At 37.3% G+C, this 21,691-nt stretch overlaps 1 protein-coding gene across 3 annotated transcripts in view; it reads left to right on the forward strand.

Annotated features, from left to right (window-relative positions):
• The window catches only part of LOC127443611 (uncharacterized), a 23,233-nt gene extending 5,759 nt beyond the window's left edge, over positions 1 to 17,474 (forward strand). The window contains exons 2-9 of one of the 3 annotated variants that reach the window (XM_051702306.1): positions 154 to 296; positions 557 to 1,674; positions 1,937 to 1,998; positions 2,253 to 2,419; positions 6,822 to 7,102; positions 7,481 to 7,542; positions 16,580 to 16,749; positions 16,848 to 17,474. In XM_051702306.1, the coding sequence (XP_051558266.1) occupies positions 571 to 1,674; positions 1,937 to 1,998; positions 2,253 to 2,419; positions 6,822 to 7,102; positions 7,481 to 7,542; positions 16,580 to 16,749; positions 16,848 to 16,936 (1,935 nt within the window). In that variant the 5' untranslated portion in view covers positions 154 to 296; positions 557 to 570 and the 3' untranslated portion in view covers positions 16,937 to 17,474. Of the gene's footprint in view, positions 297 to 556; positions 1,675 to 1,936; positions 1,999 to 2,252; positions 2,420 to 6,821; positions 7,103 to 7,480; positions 7,543 to 16,579; positions 16,750 to 16,847 lie in introns of all 3 variants that reach the window. The other 2 variants (XM_051702305.1, XM_051702304.1) reach the window with 2 other exon arrangements.
• Positions 17,475 to 21,691: the final 4,217 nt, after the last annotated feature.

Here is a 21,691-nt window from a genome sequence, read left to right on the forward strand (position 1 = left end):
CCAGCCTGCTGACTGATCTCACAAAAAAGGGAGCTACAGACCTGGTCCAGTGAACGGAGCCATGCCAACAGGCTTTCACACAGGTAAAAGCTGCACTTTGTGGTGGGCCGCTTCTGCACTCTCCTGATTTCTCTCTCCCATTTTTTTTTACAGACTTACGCATCAGACAGGTGTCTGGGTGTTGTACTTTCCCAGGTGGTAGAGGGGGAGGATCGCCCGGTGCTGTACATTAGTCGGAAGCTCTCTATGAGAGAGGCGAAGTACAGCACCATAGAGAAGGAGTGTTTGGCCATCAAGTGGGTGGTCCTTACTCACTGCTACTATTTGTTGGGATGAGCATTCACCCTCTGTTCAGACCATGCCCCACTTGAATAACGAACCTTGTCACAACTGTATATATATATATACTGTATATATACTGTATACACACACACACACACACACACACACACACAAATATATATATATATAATAAAGATTTAATATAAAATTATAAAACAAATTTAGCACTGACAATTTACAGTGTTCTGTTTTCCTGTAATTCTACACTAAACAGTTACCCCCAATGTGATGTCTGCTGCTAGCAGCAAAAGCTCAACTGTGTCTCCTACTAGCAACAACAATGCAACTGCTTCTCCTACTAGCAACAACAGCACAACTTCGTCTCCTACTAGCAGCAACAGCACAACTGCATCTCCTACCAGCAGCAAACCAACTGTGTCTCCTAGTAGCAACAACAGCATAACTGTGTCTCCTCCTAGTAGTGCAACTACATCTTTTACTAGCAGCAACAGCGCAACTAGGACTCCTACTAGCAGCAACAGTGCAACTGCGTCTTCTACTAGCAGCAATAGCACCACTGTGTCTCCTACTAGCAGCTACAGTAGCAGTAGCACAACTACATCTTCTACTAGCAGCAACAGCGTAACTGTGTCTCCTACTAGCAGAAACAGCACAACTGTGTCTCCTCCTAGCAGTAGTAGGTCAACTACATTTTCTACTAGCAGCAACAGCGCAACTGCATCTCCTACTATCAGAAAGAGCACAACTGTGACTCCACCTAACAGTAGTAGCACAACTGCATATTCTACTAGCAGCAACAGCGCAACTACATCTTCTACTAGCAGAAAAAGCACAAATGTGTCTCCACCTAGCAGTAACAGCGCAACTGCATATTCTACTAGCAGCAACAGTGCAACTTCATCTTCTACTAGCAGAAACAGCACAACTGTGTCTCCTCCTAGCAGTAGTAGCACAACTGCATATTCTACTAGCAGCAACAGCGCAACTACATCTTCTACTAGAAGAAACAGCACAACTGTGTCTCCTCCTAGCAGTAGTAGCACAACTGCATCTTCTACTAGCAGAAACAGCACAACTGCATCTCCTACTAGCAGCAACAGCGCAACTGCGTCTACTACTAGCAGTGGTAGCACATCTGCATCTTCTACTAGCAGCTACACCACAACGACATCTTCTACTAGCAGTAGTAGCACAACTACTTCTACTACTAGCATCAACAGCGCAACTGCATCTCCTACTAACAGCAACAATGCAACTGCACCTGCTGCACAGTTTTATATAAGTTTAAGCATTAATGAAACATTCAAGGATGTCTACCTTAATATGAATGATCCCGAAACCATTAAGCTGAAAGATAACATTACTTCTCAGGTAATATTTGTATCTAATTTTGAATGGTTATAATTATACTAATATTTGTAATACTCTGCAGTTAATGTTGTCAACATAAAAAAAAATATATATATTTTTTTAAAAAGATACAGTTGGTATTATACATTTATAACATTTCTACATTAAAATGTTTAAAATGAAAAGCTTGCTAAGACCTTGCTTCACCATACTTGGACTAAATGCCTCTCTCTCTCTCTCTCTCTACATATATATAAACTGTTTATTTATCAATATATTATAGGTTTCCCAGGTTTACAAGAAACATTTTGCAAACTTCATTCGCATGGTTATTAGGCAATTCAGGTAAACAGTGCATGAAATAAATATATATATATACAGTATTTCAAACACACTGTTTAAATTTCATAATAACATTGATTTATGAATTATGTGTTTTATTTATTTATTTATTTATTTTTTTTGGTTTATTGTTTTCTTGCTTGAATGGTCTGTTGGTTTGTCACTTTATAAGACAACTCACCAATTAATTCAATTGTTTTATTCCATTGTTAATTTGCTAATTATTTGAGTGTTTCAACATGATTGTGCCTTCTCAGGAGCGGCTCCATTGTGACAGATGGTGCCCTTGAATTTGAAGACAGTGGCACTATTTCTAATGTGTCAGAAGTGAGAAATACCTTCATTCAGGCAGCTACAAATGGAATTTTCAGCTTCCCAGTTGATATGAAATCTATCAATGTTTTAGAACCCACAGAAACTGCAGGTCAGTAGGCTATGTGCTTGCAGATTTACTGTAAATTTTAATGTAATCATTTTGTTCTTTAATTTAGTGGTCAAACACAGTTAAGCACAGCAATTATTCATGGTTCAGCCCGTTTTATGTCACTTATTTTTATTTATTTATTTCACTTTCACTATTTTACATTAAAACCTCTAAAAAATGCACATGGTAATTATGGATGCAGCGGTTTTAAGGTGTCACAATAAACCTCGGTTTTAAAACGCATTGAAATATTCTCATTGACAGTATTGCATGAATATAAAGACAGATATTTTCAGATGTTTTCTAAAACCCAAATCAGTTTAATTAAGACAGAATCAGCGATGTTTACACAGCATCATATAAACTTGGCGAGATAAAATAAATCTTTAAATTGTGCTTTCCTCATGTTACATTCGACTGTCACTCAATTTTAAGGGTGACACGCAAGTGTCTCAAGCGCAGCAAAGCAAGAGCACATCAAATCAAAATCAAATCACTTTTATTGTCACACAGCCATATACACAAGTGCAATGGTGTGTGAAATTATTGGGTGCAGTTCCGATCAACATAGCAGTCGTCACAGTGATGAGACATATACCAATTTACAATAACATCAGATTAACACAGCACAATTTAAAGTCTAATATACACATAATTACACACAACAATATACAAATAATAATATACATTGTACAGTATACAAGACACATAATATAGATACACATTATTCAATAAAAAATAAATAAAAAAAAGTATATATAGTAGTATATATAGAATGTACAGTAGGTTGTATTGTACTGTATTGACATTCAGGCTGTCAATTGGTTGATAGTAAGTTGTTAAGAGAGAATATAATATAATACTAATATAATTTATGACAGTCCGGTGTGAGATATAAGAGTAAGAGTAATAAAGTGCAGTGCTGATGTATTTTGATCGTGGGAGATCAAGAGTTCAAAAGTCTGATTGCTTGGGGGAAGAAGCTATCATGGAGTCGGCTGGTGCGGGTCCTGATGCTGCGATACCGCCTGCCTGATGGTAGCAGTGAGAACAGCCCATGGCTCGGGTGGCTGGAGTCTCTGATGATCCTCCGAGTTTTTTCACACACCGCCTTGTATATATTTCCTGGAGGGAGGGAAGCTCACCTCCGATGATGTGTCTGGCAGTTCACACCAACCTTTGCAGTGCTTTGCGGTTGTGGGCTGTGCTATTGCCGTACCAGGTGGAGATGCAGCCAGTCAGGATGCTCTCTACAGTGCAGGTGTAGAACCGTGTGAGGATGTGGCGGTTCATTCCAAACCTCCTCAGCCGTCTCAGGAAGAAGAGGTGCTGATGAGCCTTCTTCACAACGACTTCAAGTGTGGATGGTCCATGTGAGTTCCTCAGTGATGTGGACACCCAGGAACTTGAAGCTGCTGACTCTCTCCACTGGTGCTCCATTGATGGTGATGAGACTGTGTTCTCTGTCTTTTCTTCTGAAGTCCACCACAAGCTCCTTTGTCTTACTGACGTTGAGGGAGAGGTTGTGCACCTGACACCAGTGTGTCAGAGTGTGCACCTCCTCTCTGTAGGCTGTTTCATCATTGTCAGTGATCAGACCTACCACCGTCGTGTCATCAGCAAACTTAATGATGGCATTGGAGCTATGTATTGCCACACAGTCATGTGTGTACAAGGAATACAACAGTGGGCTGAGAACACAGCCCTGTGGGGCTCCAGTGTTGAGGGTCAGTGATGAGGAGATGTTGCTGCCTATTCTAACCACCTGGCATCTGCTTGACAGGAAGTCCAGGATCCAGCTGCACAGCGAGCTGTTTAAGCCCAGAGCCCGGAGTTTCTCATCAAGCTTGGAGGGCACTATGGTGTTGAATGCTGAGCTGTAGTCTACAAACAGCATTCTCATATAAGTGTTCTTTTTTTCCAGGTGGGAGAGAGCAGTGTGTAGTGTAGATGCAATGGCATCATCAGTGGAGCGGTTGTTGCGGTAAGCAAACTGCAATGGGTCTAGAGAGAGAGGCAGCACAGAGCAGATGTAATCTCTGATTAGTCTCTCAAAGCATTTGCTGATGATGGGGGTCAGAGCAACAGGACGGCAGTCATTTAAGCAAATTATTTTTGATTGCTTTGGAACAGGCACAATGGTGGATGTTTTAAAGCATGTGGGAACTACAGACAAAGAGAGGGAAAGGTTGAAAATGTCTGTTAAAACACCAGCCAGCTGGTTCGCGCACGCTCCGATGACGTGGCCCGGAATGCCGTCTGGGCCCGCGGCTTTGCGGATATTCACCCATCAGAAGGATCGTGTTACATCCGCTACAGAGACGGAGAGTGAACTAACCTCTGTAGCTTCGGCCGCGAGAGCTCTCTCCGCGAGGACGGTGTTATTTCCCTCAAAACGAGCATAAAAAGTATTTTTTTTCATCCGGGAGAGAGGCAGCGGTGTTCATGGCGGAGTTTTTATTCCCTTTAAAGTCCGTGATGATGTTAATTCCCTGCCACATGCTTCTAGAGTAGGTGGTGTTAAACTGTCCTTCAGTCTTGTTCCTGTACTGACGTTTTGCTGTTCTGATTTTCGGCGGGCATCTCGACCAAGGTGGTGCTAAAAAAGTACCAGGTACTATCCACAGTGGAAAACCCCCAAAAAGCGAGCAGAGTCGAGTCGAGTCGAGTCGTACCGTGCAGTGGAAAAGCCCCATTAGTGCCCGTTTATGCCACAGCTAGGCTAAGTTGTAACGTATGCAGAGCTGGTGCAACCAGCCCCAGGAGCGCATCATACAGACATGTCCGAGTCTGAACCTATATTTCCGCCACCAAAGCTGTTGAAGTTTGCTGTCTGGGATTACTTTGGGTATGTTAAAGACCAAAGAGGCACCATAAATTTTGATGGAGTTTAATGTAATTGGAAATATAGTATACAGGATAGTACATTTTAGACCCTGTTTCATAAAAACACCAGATTCAGTGTAGTTTTACATCATTTGTAAGGACTACGTAGGCTAAAGTTATGTTTACGCTTTCTGTCACATTCACAATTGCAGCAAGCAGATTTAAGCACTCCTTCAACATCATGATGTGACAACTGTTTGTTCATTTGCCCAAGTGCAGCACAACAGTCAGCCAACAATGTGTTTGATACTACTAATAATATGTTTTATTTGTAAAGCATAGTACTAAATAGGGTTTACAAAGTGCGTTGCTTTTGGTGTGCAGGAAATTGACATTGAAACTGTGGCTGAAAATAGACAGTATTTTCCACCGGTCAACAACTTTAGGGGCGTTCTGAAATGGGTTTCGCCCAGAGCGCCATACAAGCTAGAACCGCTACTGATATTCAGTAGGTATTGTAATCATCTGACTACTGAACATATTGCAAACATTTTTGTTTTTATTGTTTTACCTGTTTGTGATGTTTTTTGTTTGTTTTTTCTTTTTTACCTTGTCGGATTAAGAGAGTGTCCTGATGTTCAAGATCAAAAGTTAAAGGATTAAAGTTGAAGAAATCCAATATTCCAAATATTTCTCTGTGTGTTTATCAGACATATTTCATAACCAAATATTAAACTCCTAATAATATTATCACCTAAATACCATGATACCATAATACCATAATCATTTTTGTGATGGTTATCATATCGTGTAAATGTCATACGGTTACTCCCCTAGTGGCAATTCACAATTGCATGCAACTAACAGCAGAAATATATTATGTATACTGTTTGATGATCCAACTGATGAATATACACAGATCATTTGAATCTGTAATGCCATAAATTAATTAAAGGCTCATTTATTTGCATTCTGCCTCAAAAATATAACACTACCAGTATCAATACACCACATCATGTTTCAAACAAAAGTGACATTTACCAGTAAATACTGTAACCCAAACCATCTGTCCAAAATTGTAGAATCTCTTCCTTATACATGCATCTTGCATGCAAATATTTCAAAGATATCTGTCATTAATGGGGAACTTCTGTTCTTGGGTTCTGTAGGCATTGCAGAGAAGACTGGCTGCAAATATATAGATGTGACCAATGCTTCTTAATGACTGAAAAAGCCATAGGACAGGCCACAAGGTCTCATGACTAATTATTTGACATACATTTTATTAATGTTTAGAAAAAGCAATAAAAAGTATCTCTCCTATGTAGCTCTGAGTTTTTGATTCATGAACATGACTAAAGAGCAACAGGAATTTTGTTTCGATTGCTCGGTTTCTACTGTATTTCTACAGCATCGCACAAGGTGGCCACATCCAATGTGAACTCTCATTGGTCTAAAAATCCTTCTCCTCCTATACATTAATTAGTGTTTGTTCATGTTGATTGAAATTATGGTAAGGATTTGTTTCACTGACAATGTACTGTGTCCCATTTTCCTGCAATTCTACACTAAACAGTAACCCAGAGTGTGACTTCAGCTGCATCTCTGAATAGCACCAGCACCAGCACCAGCACTAGCACCAGCACCAGCACCAGCACCAGCACTAGCACCAGCACCAGCACCAGCACTAGCACTAGCACCAGCACCAGCACTAGCACCAGCACCAGCACCACAACTGCAGCTGCACCTGTTACACAGTTTAATGTAACTTTCAGTATTCTTCAAACATTCGAGAATGTCTACTCAGATATGAACTATAATGAAACCAAACAGCTGGCAAAAAACATCACATCTCAGGTAATATTATGTATCCAATGGCAAATAGTTAGGATAAGATTAGAACATTTTTGAATGGTTAGATGTTTATTTGTAATACTTTGCAATAGCAGTGGATGCAGGTAATGTTGTTTATAGTCAGCATGAAAAATAGATACAAGTGATGAATATTTTTACATGTTTAGGATGTGATCACAAAAATAGTTTGCTAAGAGTTTAGTGTATTTGGACTAAATGTGTATTTTCCCAGTCGTAAAACCAAGTATGTTTTTGTAGCATAATTTGATCAATGTGAAAATGATTTGTCCAGTCTAATAATAATAATGAGGAATATACATATACAGCTATAGAAAAACATGGAAATCTCTTTTAATCTGTTTGATTTTTGATCGATTATAGATTTTCAGTATTTACCGGAGGCGTTTTGTGAACTTCATTCAAATGTTTATTCGGCAGTTCAGGTAAACTACATTCTAAAAATAACCAACATTTCTGTTTCAATTTCATCTTAGTTAGAGATTCACAGATACAGTTTTTTTTTCTTCCAATCCGATTCTGATACCTGAACTCTCAGTATTGGCCGATACTGATCCCGATCCAATACCAGTGTTGTTTTTGCTTAATCAGTTTAGAATATACCTCACTGTGTGGAACTGATTGGGGGGTACACTTTTACAGTATATGTAAAGAAACAAAAACATCTAACAACACAATATTTCATTATAAAAAAGAGAAAACAAATGTGTTCATGCCAGGAGTCTTAATCCGGCCCTGTTTAAAAAAATAAAATAGTAATAATAATAATAATAATAATAAATATATATATATATATATATATATATATATATATATATATATATATATATATATATATATTTTTTTTTTTTTTTTTTTTTTTTTTTTTAAATAGTCTACTGTATTTTGCAGCAGTAAAATTAACAGTAATTTCAGTGAAAGTCTTCAGTAGAAAGAAGGCATTTCTCTTTACACATTTTTTTTATACTTGTAGCTGGATTCAGACCTCTTTTTTGTTCACATCAGTTGTAATAGGATATCAGTCCACTTTTCAATCAGACAGTTGTTTTTTTGGAACCCAGTCAAGTTAAATATTATTGTAATTTAATATAAAATATTATAATTATAAAACAATTTTAACTAATAACAATACCCTGGAGCTTTTATTTTGACGGAACATTCCAGGAACATGGTGACATTAGAGTGTCTGTGTGTGGGCCTCACAAAAAGATACATAAATGAAATAAACATTAAATCTAACAGCAATGACAGTGCATGGCCAAAGTTTATATTTCAAAACACTGAGGCATCAAGTTCATTTTAAGTGCATAAAACAATAGCAGCATTACGAACATTAATGGCAATAAAATAAACATAAAATGATCATAAAATGAACCAAAATTAATTATCATAAAATTAACAGCAACGACGTTGCCTAGGTCAAAGCTTTCAAATAAAAACACTGAAACACTTTTAACCCTTGCTGCTTATTGATAGTCCATCTCCTCTTCCAAAGCTGAGGTGCAAGATATTACCTGTTAAACAGCAAGTATATTTTAAAACAGCAGAATATTTTAATACAGCAGTTCCAACGAGTTCCACAAGGAACAATTGTGTCAAGTTTTATGTCAAGTTTCATGCAGTGGACTCCACTGCATCAGCAGCAATAGTAGAGCGATGGGCTTTGTTCCATTGTGTACCCTGCGAGCAGGACCCTTAAAGATGGCATCCAATAGATCCATTAAAGCAATTAATTCAATGTGTGAGCTGCACACCATTAGTGAGGTAGTGAGAAATAATATATTAAAAAAACATATCTAATTAATTTTAAGTGCAAAAAATAAAATAGTAGAAATATTACATGAACAAACATAAATGAACCAGAAATCAACAGCAATGACATTGCTAGGTCAAAACTAACAGCTCTAAACTCAGACATACTTACTTTTAACACTTATTTCTTATTAAGAGTCCATCACCTATGCCTTAGCTGAAGTGCATATCTTACTGTTGTAATGTAAAAGGAGCACATGCTCAAAATTTTCATCTGTGAGACTATTGTGCTTCGGGGTAAGAATATGATGATATTGATATGAAAATGCTCAATAAATTATTAACAGTTTACTGCCATTGCCTTGTTAATATGTAATCATGTAATCTATAGAAAAGTAACTGTAGTCCGATTACAAGTATTTTAAAATGTAATTTAATCCAATTACAAGTACTTGATTTTTGTAATCTGATTATGCAATCCAGATTACATGTAATCCGTTACTACCCAGCACTGCTAATTAGCAGAGACAGACCACTTCTATTAAAATGAATGGGAGAAATTGGAACACCCAACGGTTGTAGAAAAGGAAGTCCCGCCATACAGATAACTAGTCTGAAAAATAGCGTTTTTAAGTTTGACCTGAGCTAAAAAAAAAAAAAAAGCACAATATATGATTCCATTATTGCAGGCCCGGTTCTAGACATTAAGAGGCCCTAGGCAAAATTTGTGTTGGAGGCACCAACACTAGCTTTGGCAAATCTAATCAAAGATCAAATAGTTTTTGAGTAGTTCTTCCTCAGAGGTACACATTGTAGCAGCCTGGTAACTTCTAAACAAAACTTTATTACCTGATGAACTGATAAAAACCTGTGCAACCTAGTCTCATGAACTGATTTTCTGCCAGCTCTTGCCATTTTTTCTGCAGTATGCATCATGCTTGCAGTGAATGGTCTGTGAATGTTTCACAGGCATGCTGTCTGAGACTGTTTAATATTTTATAAGTACAGCAACTAAAACATAAGGGAGTGCAAAATAACCAATCCCATATCCATAACACATTTTGATATAATGAAGTACTTTCAAAAAATACTAATAATTTTCATGTTAAGATAAATTATAGACATTTCTAAAACTCCAACATACCAAAGGATATGCATATTCGGATTTCCTGGTTTGTAATAAACACTAATATAATAAATATTAAAAAAATTAAATACATGTTTTTATTAGCATTCACTGTATGGGGGAGAAAGATGGTGCCGCAGCGTTCGGACGCAACTCAAGTGAGTTCTGATAATATTTATTTATTTATCCTTTTAATTGCCTGCTGGTTTATCACAAGGGCTGATTTATTGAACAAAAACTGCCTTAGAATGAGCCTAGAAGATTACTTTGCAAAAACGTCCAGTAATAAACTCAGAAAAAAAAAACATTCAATGAAAACCGGAACACTGGGGACTGCGCCTGTTAGCATAGAGGCCTGTTCCAGTACTCTCACTGAATCCGAACCAAACTTTTTACAAGCACTGGAAAAAATGACTGAAATTATCATGAGTACTATAGACAATAAAATAAGTACAGTCCTGGAAGCAATACATGACCAAACAGCCCAGCTTCAGTTAATGGGCCAGCGCATTGGTGAAGCAGAAGAGAGGATCGCTGCCGGAGAGACCGCGACTACGTCCATGGAGGCAAAAACAGTGGCCTTGGAGAAACAGGTGCGGGATATGGTAGATCACATTGACGATCTGCAATATCGAGGATGCAGATGCAACGTGCTCATGATTGGACTGCCCGAAGAGACTGAAGGCTCGGACCCAGTTAAATTATTTGAAAAGTGGATCCCTGATTATCTTCAGTTAACCACTAAAGCTGGGTGCCTTAAATTGGATCAGGCTCATCGATCATTAGCACCGAAACAGGGACTGAATCAGTGCCCTAGACCCGTGATTATAAAGTTCCACAACTTAACTGACAAACAGGGAGTCATGGATGCAGCGCGACACGTCAGTTCCGAATGGTCACCAAAGGTCTTGTTCTTCAATGACTTTTCGGCTGCACTGATAAAGAAATGCAAGTCATTTGACGAGGTGAAAGCATGGCTGAGGGATAAGAAGATTAACTATGCTCTTCTGTACTCCGCAACACTGAGGATGATGGTCGATGAAAAAGCTAAGAAAATACACAGTCCTGAAGAAGCATCGGCATTTACAGACTCTTTGGATTAAATTTGTGCAGGTTTGTTTTGTACACATCTGGACAAATTAGATCGATCTGTTCACCTTGACAATGTTATCACTGAGTGTGCGAATTGAGCTAAACAGCCCAATGTTACAAATGTATTTCTCATTTGTGGGCATACTTATCTTTGCGTTACTGGGTTAGTGTTAAATCTCAAGTTTATGTATGGGATTGAAATCCCCTGTTGGTTAAGAAACGGGGATTACTCCAATTGGTGTTCGGTTCTGTTTTTTTTAATCAAATTTATGCTCAATTCATGTTCTTTTTTTTCTTTTTCTTTTTCAGCTCAGTAACGTGTTTAGAGATTGGAATACATATCGGTTCGGAGGGTAGTGGCAAATTGTACCATATCAAGTTCAGATTCACATGCACAGCGTAACTAGAATATAATGGCAAGTAACCGTTTAAAGATACGTACATGGAATGTCAGGGGGGTCCATAGTCTGATCAAAAGGGAAAAAATGTGTTACCTGAAAAAAGAAAACACTGACATTGCATTCTTGCAGGAAACCCACTTAGATAACACAGAACATTTGAAGTTACAGCGAAGGTGTATTTCTCATCCTTTTCCTCTAGGAGTAGGGGCGTGGTAATATTAAAAGATAAACATGGTCGATATGGTATGATTAAAGGTGTTCTTCAGGGACAGGGAATTTCTATAATGAATGCTTATTGCCCTCCAGCCCATCCATCAGATTTTATCACCAAAGAATTTCTAAATTTTTCAGAATTGAATAGTGAGAATATTATAGTAGGGGGTGACTTCAATTGTATTTTAAACCCTATTATGGACAGATTTCCTCAAAAAATAACCCCACTCCCTTCACAAACAAAATCTTTAAAGGCAATTTGCAAAGATTTGGGTTTTGTGGACGTTTGGAGATTTTTTCACCCCCTAGGCAAAGAGTTTATTTTTTTTAGCTCCCCATAGGTGTCACACAAGAATAGATTAATTTTTTTATTCCCAGGACTTTACTGGATTCCATATTTGACTGTTGTATTGGAAATATAGTTATATCAGACCATGCCAGTGTTACCCTGTGTATTAAATTGAAAGGTGGATGTGGACAGACTAGATATTGGAGGGTAAATTCTACTATTCTGAGAGATTACTTCAGAACTGAGTTTAAGAACTTTTGTTTATATCAATCAAAGATCTACTGACGATCCCTCTCTTTTGTGAGAGACTTGTAAGGCTTATGCTAGAGGATTAATCATTTCATTTTCTGCCAATAAGAGACAGAAAAAATTAGAAAAACAACAAGTATTAGAGAAAGACCTTGAGTTGAAAGAGGAAGTATATTTTAAAACTCCTTCCCCCATGTTACTGAAAGAGATTACTGCTCTTAGATCCACCCTGGATTCTCTCTTGACACAAGATGCTGAGAGGGAAAAAATTGATTTATAAAGCAAAAGTATTATGAGCATGGAGACAAACCAGGAACGTACTTGGCTTATCTTACTAAAAAGAGATCGGTATCTCAATACATCACATCTATAACTGACAATGAGGGTAATCAGTTATATGATAATAGAGGGATTCATGAGTCTTTTAAAAACCTTTACATGAACCTTTATACCTCAGAACAAGCTCATGGAGCATCACAGATAATGATTGACTTTTTCTCTGATGTCAATCTGACAACAATCACAGATGAGCAAAGATCTTTTCTCAATGCCCCTATTACACGAGAGGAAGTGTTGAATGCCGTTACAGAGTGGGAAATTCCCTGGGCCTGATGGACTTAGTAGAGAGTTCTGTAAGGTGTTTCGGGACGTGTTAGTAGACCTATTGCTTGAGATGTTTAAGGACATCTCAAGCAAATATCTCACTTCTTCTTAAAAAGGGGAAACCCTCAGAATCCTGTTCATCGTACAGACCCATAGTGTAGTTGAATGTTGATTGTAAATTACTTTTCAAAATTTTGGCTGTTCATTTAGAAGACATCCTGCCATCGATCTTTAAGGCGGACCAAACTGGCTTTATAAAAGGATGCAATTCATGCAATAATGTTAGGCGCCTTCTAAATATAATACAAGTATTCCAGCAAAGAGGTGTAGATGGCCTAGTTCTGTCGTTAGATGTTGAAAAGGCCTTTGACCATATCGAATGGTCTTATTTGTTCTTTGTATTGACTAGGATTGGGTTAGGAGACAACTTTGTAAATTGGATTAAATGATGATCCACAAGCTGCAGCACTGGCTAATGGGCTTCGGTCAGATAGTTTTACTACACACAGGGGGACAAGACAGGGATGTCCTTTGTCACCCCTTCTCTTTGCGATTGCCATAGAGCCGCTAGCTGAGGCTATAAGATTGGCGGGATCGGTTCAAGGTATCTTAATTGGCACAACTCAGCATAAAATTAGCCTGTATGCCGATGATGTTTTGTTATTTCTGTCTTCTCCTGAGACATCAATACCTCCTCTATTTATATCATTAATTTATTTAGTTCATTCTCTGGATACAAAATTAATCTGACTAAATCTGGATTCATGCCTCTTGGTAGTCTCATGTCTGTCCCAAATATTATACCATCTTTCCCTTTCAAATGGTCACCAACTGGTTTTAGATACCTAGGAATTTTTGTGACTCCTAACTTTAATCAAATGAGCTAATTTTATACCCTTGTGAAAATAAAACAGAAAAAAAAAAAAAACCTTGATCGCTGGAACTCCCTTCCAGTTTCATGGCTGGGCCGTCTATCATTAGTTAAGATGAATGTATTGCCCAGGTTGCTTTATCCTATCCAGATGATTCCAATTGTGTTTTCCAAAAGGGTGTTAAAACATCTGAATGGATGGTTGAGCTCTTTCAATTGGAATAAAAGAAGGCCAAGGCTTAAGATGGCAATTTTACAATTACCGGGGGCTAAAGAGGGGTTAGACCTACCAAATATTAAAATATATCAGCTGTGTGCTCACCTAAGGTTTATATCTAATTGGGTAACAAAAGATGTCTCATCTGTATGGCTAAACATTGAAACACACTTGTCTAAATACCCTTTGCAAGACTTATTGTTTTGAAAAGTTTTAAAGTTATAAAGTTGTGCCAATCCTGTCACACTTAACACATTTAGGGCATGGCGGTTCATTATGCATTTGGAGGATCGGTCTAAGCTTACCTCTGTCTTTACACCAATCTTAAATAACCCAGATTTTCTACCAGGGTTGACTGATGCTGGCTTTAGGCACTGGTGTGAGTGGGGCATAGTCAGGCTCAAAGATTTGTTTATTGACAATAACCTAATGTCATTTCAACAGATGGTAGATAAATATGAACTTCCAAAAGCAGAATTTTTTAGATTTCTACAAATTTGGCATTATATACTAAAGAACTTTAAAAGATAAGTGTGAAAGATCGTCTATTGAGAGAATGCTTTTCCAAGTACATGGGAGAGTGTCAATTAGCATACTTTATAATACTTTATGCTGTATGACTGGCGTGGACACAGAGGGTACCAGGAGGACATGGGAAAGGGAATTATCTGTTACAATTGATGATGAAATGTGGGATGAGATTTGGGAATATGCTAAATCAATATCAGTTTGTAATCGTGTGAAAGCAATTCAGCTGAATATAATACACTGATTACACATATCCCCTAATCTTTGACATAATTTTAATTCCTCTTTTTCACCTTTATGTCTTAAATTTAAGACTGAAACTAGTACTCTGACTCAATATTTATGGTCATGCTATAAATTGCAAAGATATTGGCACAACATTCTAAGTGAAATGCAAAAGATTCTGAATGTAAACTTAGAATTGTCATTATTGTTAGGCCAGCCTAGTAGTCAGATACATCTGTAGGTAACAGAAGACTGTATAATATCATGACCTTTGCTGCAAGGAAGAACATTCTCTTGCAGTGGACCACTGATAAGGCCCCTTCTGTGAAAGGTTGGCAAAAAGTACTAATGGAGTTTGTACCAATGGAATAGCCTACATGTATAATTCACTCTAAAATAAACTTCTTTCGCAAGGTATGGGAGCCATTTTTAAAGTATCTGGACCCTGGTATTGCAGACATTATGTTGCTTGGATTTCATTGATTGGGAATCGCTACACCACCACCTATGTTGGAGTCGAGTGTATTTTGATATGTTGGAACTGTATTTAGTATTTTTGAGCTGTCTTTATTATTATTATTATTATTCTAATTACAAATGAATGTTTTTGTTGGTTAATTTGTATTCTTGGAAAAGTCAATAAATATATTATTAAAAAAAACAAAAAGAAAAAAACATTCACTGTAAGAAAAGACCATTGAAAACCCCTTATCTGTCAACCACTAATATGAATAGCCTATTGAGGAATGTATTGCATGGTGTTTCTCTAAGAGAGATGCTGAATTCAGTGTTTCTGAGTCAAAAACTCACCATCTTTAAGCTCGTTCTCTATAAGTCAAGCAGCTAGGGAAACAGAATAACTCGCTTTTTATTTGATTCCCTCAGTTTTTGCAACTTTTTTTTTGTTTTGTTTTGGGTTTTTTTTGCGTGCAGCACATAAAATTGTGGTTACCAACTGTTGACCCTGAAAACATATTCATGACAATGTGATAAAGTTTAAGCGATCGAGATTTCGCAATAGTAAAATAATCATCAGACATATTTAACATATTCTTTGATGCAAAACTGATAATAGGCGTCATTTGTTGATTTTTTCAAACGCTAGAAATGAACCAAATCGAACACGTATGAATGGGTTGAAATTTATTTTCACACGTTATAATTTATTGCAATTGCAAGCAAAACTGTCGCACTGTACAGCCCTGAGTAACTTCCATGTTGAGATCTCTTTTGAAGGCCCCCTGGCAATCCGGAGGCACTAGGCAATTGCCTAGTCTGCCTATACAGTAGTGCCTGCCCAGCACTGTTGTCAGATTTTACTGCTGATTTTAAATATGTTCTTTGAACATAATCTTTTCCAACCATTTTGGAAATTCTGGTCTTTCCCCATTCAAGTATAGGAGCTGTACTTCTGTGCCGCTTGTTTACATTGAAAATAGCTGCCCAGCCTGCCCGGCAGCGTTCCAAAGATGGCCGCCGAGTGGACTGACTTGCCTTGAAAGGGACTTTGGTGTGACACAACAGAGCTCTGCGTATTTACTGAAGTGCCCTGCCCATGCAGACTATATATTTATTTATTAAATGCAGTTTTTTGAGATTCACAGAGCTATTGTGTTTTCAAAAGACTTTAAATAAAATGCACAAGTCATATGGACTACTTTAACGGTGCTTTTATGGTTCTTTTATGCCATTTTTGGAGCTTTATGATAACAGCCATGACTTACACATAGTATCGGACTTGGATCGGGCTCGTCAGACTGATACCCGATCTGGTCAAAAACATCTGTGTCAGAGCCGATATCGATCCAGATCCATTTTAACATATTAATTTGTTCATTCTATTGTTCATTTGCTAATTATTTGACCATGTCTCAACCTGATCCTATGCCTTCTCAGGAGTGGCTCTATTGTGACAGATGGTACCCTTGAATTTGACACAAAAAATGGCACTATCCCTTCAGTGAAAGATGTGGCAATAACGCTTCGTGACGCAGTTACAAATGGGAATTTCAGCTTCCCAGTTGATCCAAATTCCATCAACATTATAGACTCCTCAGGGAACACTTGTTAGTATACATTTACAAATATGTTCTCATGAAATGATTTATATGTAATTTTAGCATCAATGTTAAGTCAATATAATTAATATTTTTGTTTTATGCAGCTTCCAGGTCTCCAGTCTTGGCTAGTATGCTCACAACTTTGTGGATGTCCCTCGCATCACTTCTGTTGTCAGCTGTGATGCACCTCTGACAAACAAGCCATGCCGAATGATTTACTGTAGTTGTAACATTTGCCATTCTTTCTTGCCACATGCAACCCCAAGTAATATCTGTCTGATTTATTGTATTTTGGTATCTGCTTCCGTGCCATAGTAATGGTAAAAAATATATTATATACAAACAGGTATTATGTTACAATTTAGAACTTGCTTTTTTTTGCCAGGTTGAAAATTAATTGATATATGTACATGCTATTCCAAAGAAAGAAAAGTTTATCTTCATATTCTTTGATCAAAATGTGATAGCTTGTTTTGCCTACATTGATTGTGAAGGAAGTAGGAATAAGGTCACAGCTGTGTTCAAGGCATTTCACTCCTGAATGCTTCCAAAAATTGAGGTAACACAAAATTGGGTTCACTGGGATTTTCCATACTAAAATGGATTAGTGAAAAATACATAGGTACAGTAAATATTGCTGTTTATTACTTTGTGTTGTCTTATATTTGAATAAAAATGTTTAAATATCATGTTATATCTCATCCACTTTCCAACAAAGAAATGCTGCCTGTACCTCCAAGACCCAAAAGTCCCTAGTGCTGTGACATCGTAGAAAGCAGTGTTGTTTGTGAATGTTGAAAATGGCATTTGTGAATCTTTTTCTGAACCCAATAATTGATTTGACTGGCAAAAATTAATACATTCTGACACAAAATTGGCTACGAAATGCAAATTAACCATATTTTCGAGATGATTACTGGATGCCACTTGCAGAAATTAAACATAAAACATAGTGAGGTCCTGTCACAACAATGTAGTATATGAATAATTTTAATTAGGCTTCCACATTTAGGCCTATTTATTCTTTGTATTTTTTAACTTCTTTTATTACTGACACTTTTATTTTTTGGGTGCTTTTCATTCTTTTACTCCTTTGATTTTAATTGTCAATTTTAGATGTTTTTTTTTTTTTTTTAAATAACTTCATATGATATGTTAAATACATGTATTTACACAGCAATTACAATCGCAGGAGACAATGCATCATGCACTAGAATGTAATATTTGTGTAAAAATTTGACTATTGATTCTGGTGCACAGCTTCAAACCCGGAATCATTATACATGACTAAGACATTGTATTTTCATTATCTAGTGTCTAACTAACCTTTTGGTGACCGCGGTTCATTTTTACTTTTTGAGCAGCTCTTTGTGCTTTATTATAATAAATACATTGTGTATAATTACAATATATAAAACATAAGTGATCTTGCCTCCATAAAAAAATTTGCCAACCTTCCACAACCACACATTTATATATAATACAACATCATCTTGTGAAAACAAAGGCCCAGTTTACCTAAACACCTACAATACACTTTCACAGTAGCCTACATAATGTGTAGGATAAACCGTCATAAGTGTGGCTCGCTATTTAGTCCTTTCTTGTGCATATTATATAACGTTATCTGTTTCAGGACATCCGTTCATAATCCGTGTATCTTCCATTCATTGTATATCCGTTTTGAAATAAAAAAATGGAAAACGAAAAAAATAACTTTTCTTTTTATTTAGCAATTATTTGCCTTCGTAAATTATTCACTAAAACAGGTTTCTTTCTGCATGATGAAAAAATGCATTATGCATTCGGAAAATGTAGTCATAATACTGATTTTGTCAATTTGATTTTCCAATTATCTGTAGCTCATCTGTAGGCTGTTATTTCCTGAAATGTCCACGGACGTTCACGTAAAGGCTAACGAGGATTGACACTTTTAACCAGGGACTAAAAATGGTTCAAAGAACAAAACAGAAAACCAAAAACGAATTAACTTTTTAGCAGAACATAATCACATAAGTGATTTTCAATTGTTCCGGAGTGAAAACTTTATTATTAAATGCTGGTAACTGGTTATAACCGGTTAGTTTTGCTCCGATCATTTTTTCATGAAACTAAAGGCCAAAGGGTTTATCACAGTAAATTTTTAGAACTACACCACTTCATGTTGCCTGAAAAAAATGTTGCATCACATATTTCTTTGCCTAATTGCCTGTTGTGGATGAAGCATTCTCTGAATGAAGAGCTTTTTAACAACTATGTAGCCTATAATTACTACATATACTGTACATGCACAGCTATTCCAGATACAAGGAAAACATTATTAGAGGTAAAACGTACATTTCTCAGTTGTTTCCAAGTCTTCACTGAATTATTGTTAGACATGATGCATTAATACAGATTTGATGCTGCCAGGTTTTGACTGAGAGGCAGATCTGTAAATAAAATTATACTTAACTGTTAATTAACTGCTTGTTACGATTTCTATTCCGATAAATCCACCATACAAGGACAAAAAATTGCTTATTTTGGTGAGGCAAGTGGCATATTTTGGGCTTGTTTTTCCAGACCATGTTGCTTGTTTCTCTTGAGAGATCTGGCAACACTGCAATTGGTATTTCACTCACTCCTTTGCACAGAGTACTGTCACTTTAAAAAGAATGTCATTAACCATTCTTTTATTTTGTTCTAACCGATAACCTTTCGGAAAGGAGGCTGCGAAACTTCTTAACCGGAACGAAAAAATACAGGTTTTGCTCAGAAAGAACCGAACCGAAATGAAAAACATTTCGTTTTTAGTCCCTGCTCTTAACCTAGTTTATGTTCTGCTGTTCCTGTGAGGATCATAGATGTTGGATCTTAGTTTTATATGGGGACGTGGGGAATTGTAATAATTACCAGAGTTTCTCCCTGATTTTAATCTTGTGCAAATTGGTCATGCCAGTTATTTTTCCGGACTGCATGTTCCCACGCTGACTAATGATAGTGTAGCTATTTTACCTTCTATAAAATGCCTGTTAAAAATAACCCCTTTATAATCCAGTGCAAACATACATGCTGGTAAAAAAGCCAATGAATCTGCACTGTCCAACCTGTGAACCCAAGTTATTCAAGTGTCTGAAGTGGATGTTGGTCAAGAGAAGACACCAGAAATTGTAAAACGCGCTTCACATCAGATGAACTGCAGATAATGCTGGCTGTTGCCTTTGGACTGATGAATAGGCTATATCATGAGAAAAGTAGCTACAAAATTATGTAATATTGTGGTATTCCCCCCATGTTTCACAACATATTTTGCAGAAGGACAAATATAATGTGAACGGATTGTCCATATTTTTTTATTTGAGTGTGTAATGTAGGATTTCAGGCTCATTAATATCAGCAGTTCTGTTGTATTTTGCCAGATATTCCAATCATTTTCTTCTAATAATCCCAGATACAGTATATGATCATGTTTAATATTTCCTGCATAATTAATCAGCACTGCCATAAATATTCTGATAGGTCAGTTATGTGGTGACAGTGGGTAAATGCAGAAGACACACCCATATCTGTTATTTCTACAGACATTGCTTAAGTCCCATGCAAATCCACAGTAAATTTACAGACATCTGCATTAAAAACATACTGACATACACGGGCGGCCAAAAGTTTGGAATAATGGACATATTTTGCTCTTACGGAAACAAATTGGTACTTTTATTGACCAATGTGACATTCAACTGATCAAAATGTATAGTCAGGACATTAATAACGTGAAAAATTACTATTACAATTTGAAAAAAAATAAAATAAAAAATTCAGAACTTCTTAAACTACTTCAAAGTGTTCTCATCAAAAAATCCTTCATGTGCATTCTAGCTGTCAGTTTGTCCAGATACTCAGGTGACATTTCATCCCACACGTCCTGTAGCACTTGCCATAGATGTGGCTGTCTTGTCAGGCACTTCTCAAACACCTTACAGTCTAGCTGATCCCACAAAAGCTCAACAGAGTTAAGATCCATAACACTCGTTTCCAATTATCTGTTGTCCAATGTCTGTGTTTCTTTGCCCACTCTAACCTTTTCTTTTTGTATTTCTGTTTCAAAAGTGGCTTTTTCTTTGCAGTTCTTCCCATAAGGCCTGCACCCCTGAGTCTTCTCTTTACTGTTGTACATGAAACTGGTGTTGAGCGGGTAGAATTCAATGAAGCTGTCAACTAAGGGGGCCTGGGTAGCTCAGCAAGTATTGACACTGACTACCAACTCTAGAGTCATGAGTTCAAATCCAGGGCGTGCTGAGTGACTCCGGCCAGGTCTCCTAAGCAACCAAATTGGCCCAGTTGCTAGGGAGCGTAGAGTCACATGGGGTAACCTCCTCGTGGTCGCTATAATGTGGTTCTTGCTCTCGGTGGGGCATGTGGTGAGTTGAGTGTGGATGCCGCGGAGAATAGTGTGAAGCCTCCACACGTGCTCAACAAGCCACGTGATAAGATGTGATTGACTGTCTCAGACATGGAGGCAACTGAGATTCGTCCTCTGCCACCTGGATTGAGGCAAGTCACTATGCCACCATGAGGACTTAGAGTGCATTGGGAATTGGGTATTCCAAATTGGGGAGAAAAGGGGAGAAAAAAATGAAGCTGTCATGTGAGGCATCTATTTCTCAAACTAGAGACTCTGATGTACTTATCCTCTTGTTTAGTTGTACATCTGGCCTTCCACATCTCTTTCTGTCCTTGTTTGAGCCAGTTGCCCTTTGTCTTTGAAGACTGTAATGTACACCTTTGTATGAAATCTTCAGTTTTTGGGCAATTTCAAGCATTGTATCGCCTTCATTCCTCAAAACAATGATTGACTGATGAGTTTCTAGAGAAAGATGTTTATTTTTTGCCATTTTTGACCTAATATTGACCTTAAGACATGCCAGTCTATTGTATACTGTGGCAACTCAAAAACAAACAGAAAGAC

Source organism: Myxocyprinus asiaticus, chromosome 7 (genome assembly GCF_019703515.2).
Source record: "Myxocyprinus asiaticus isolate MX2 ecotype Aquarium Trade chromosome 7, UBuf_Myxa_2, whole genome shotgun sequence".
Lineage (NCBI taxonomy): Eukaryota > Metazoa > Chordata > Actinopteri > Cypriniformes > Catostomidae > Myxocyprinus > Myxocyprinus asiaticus.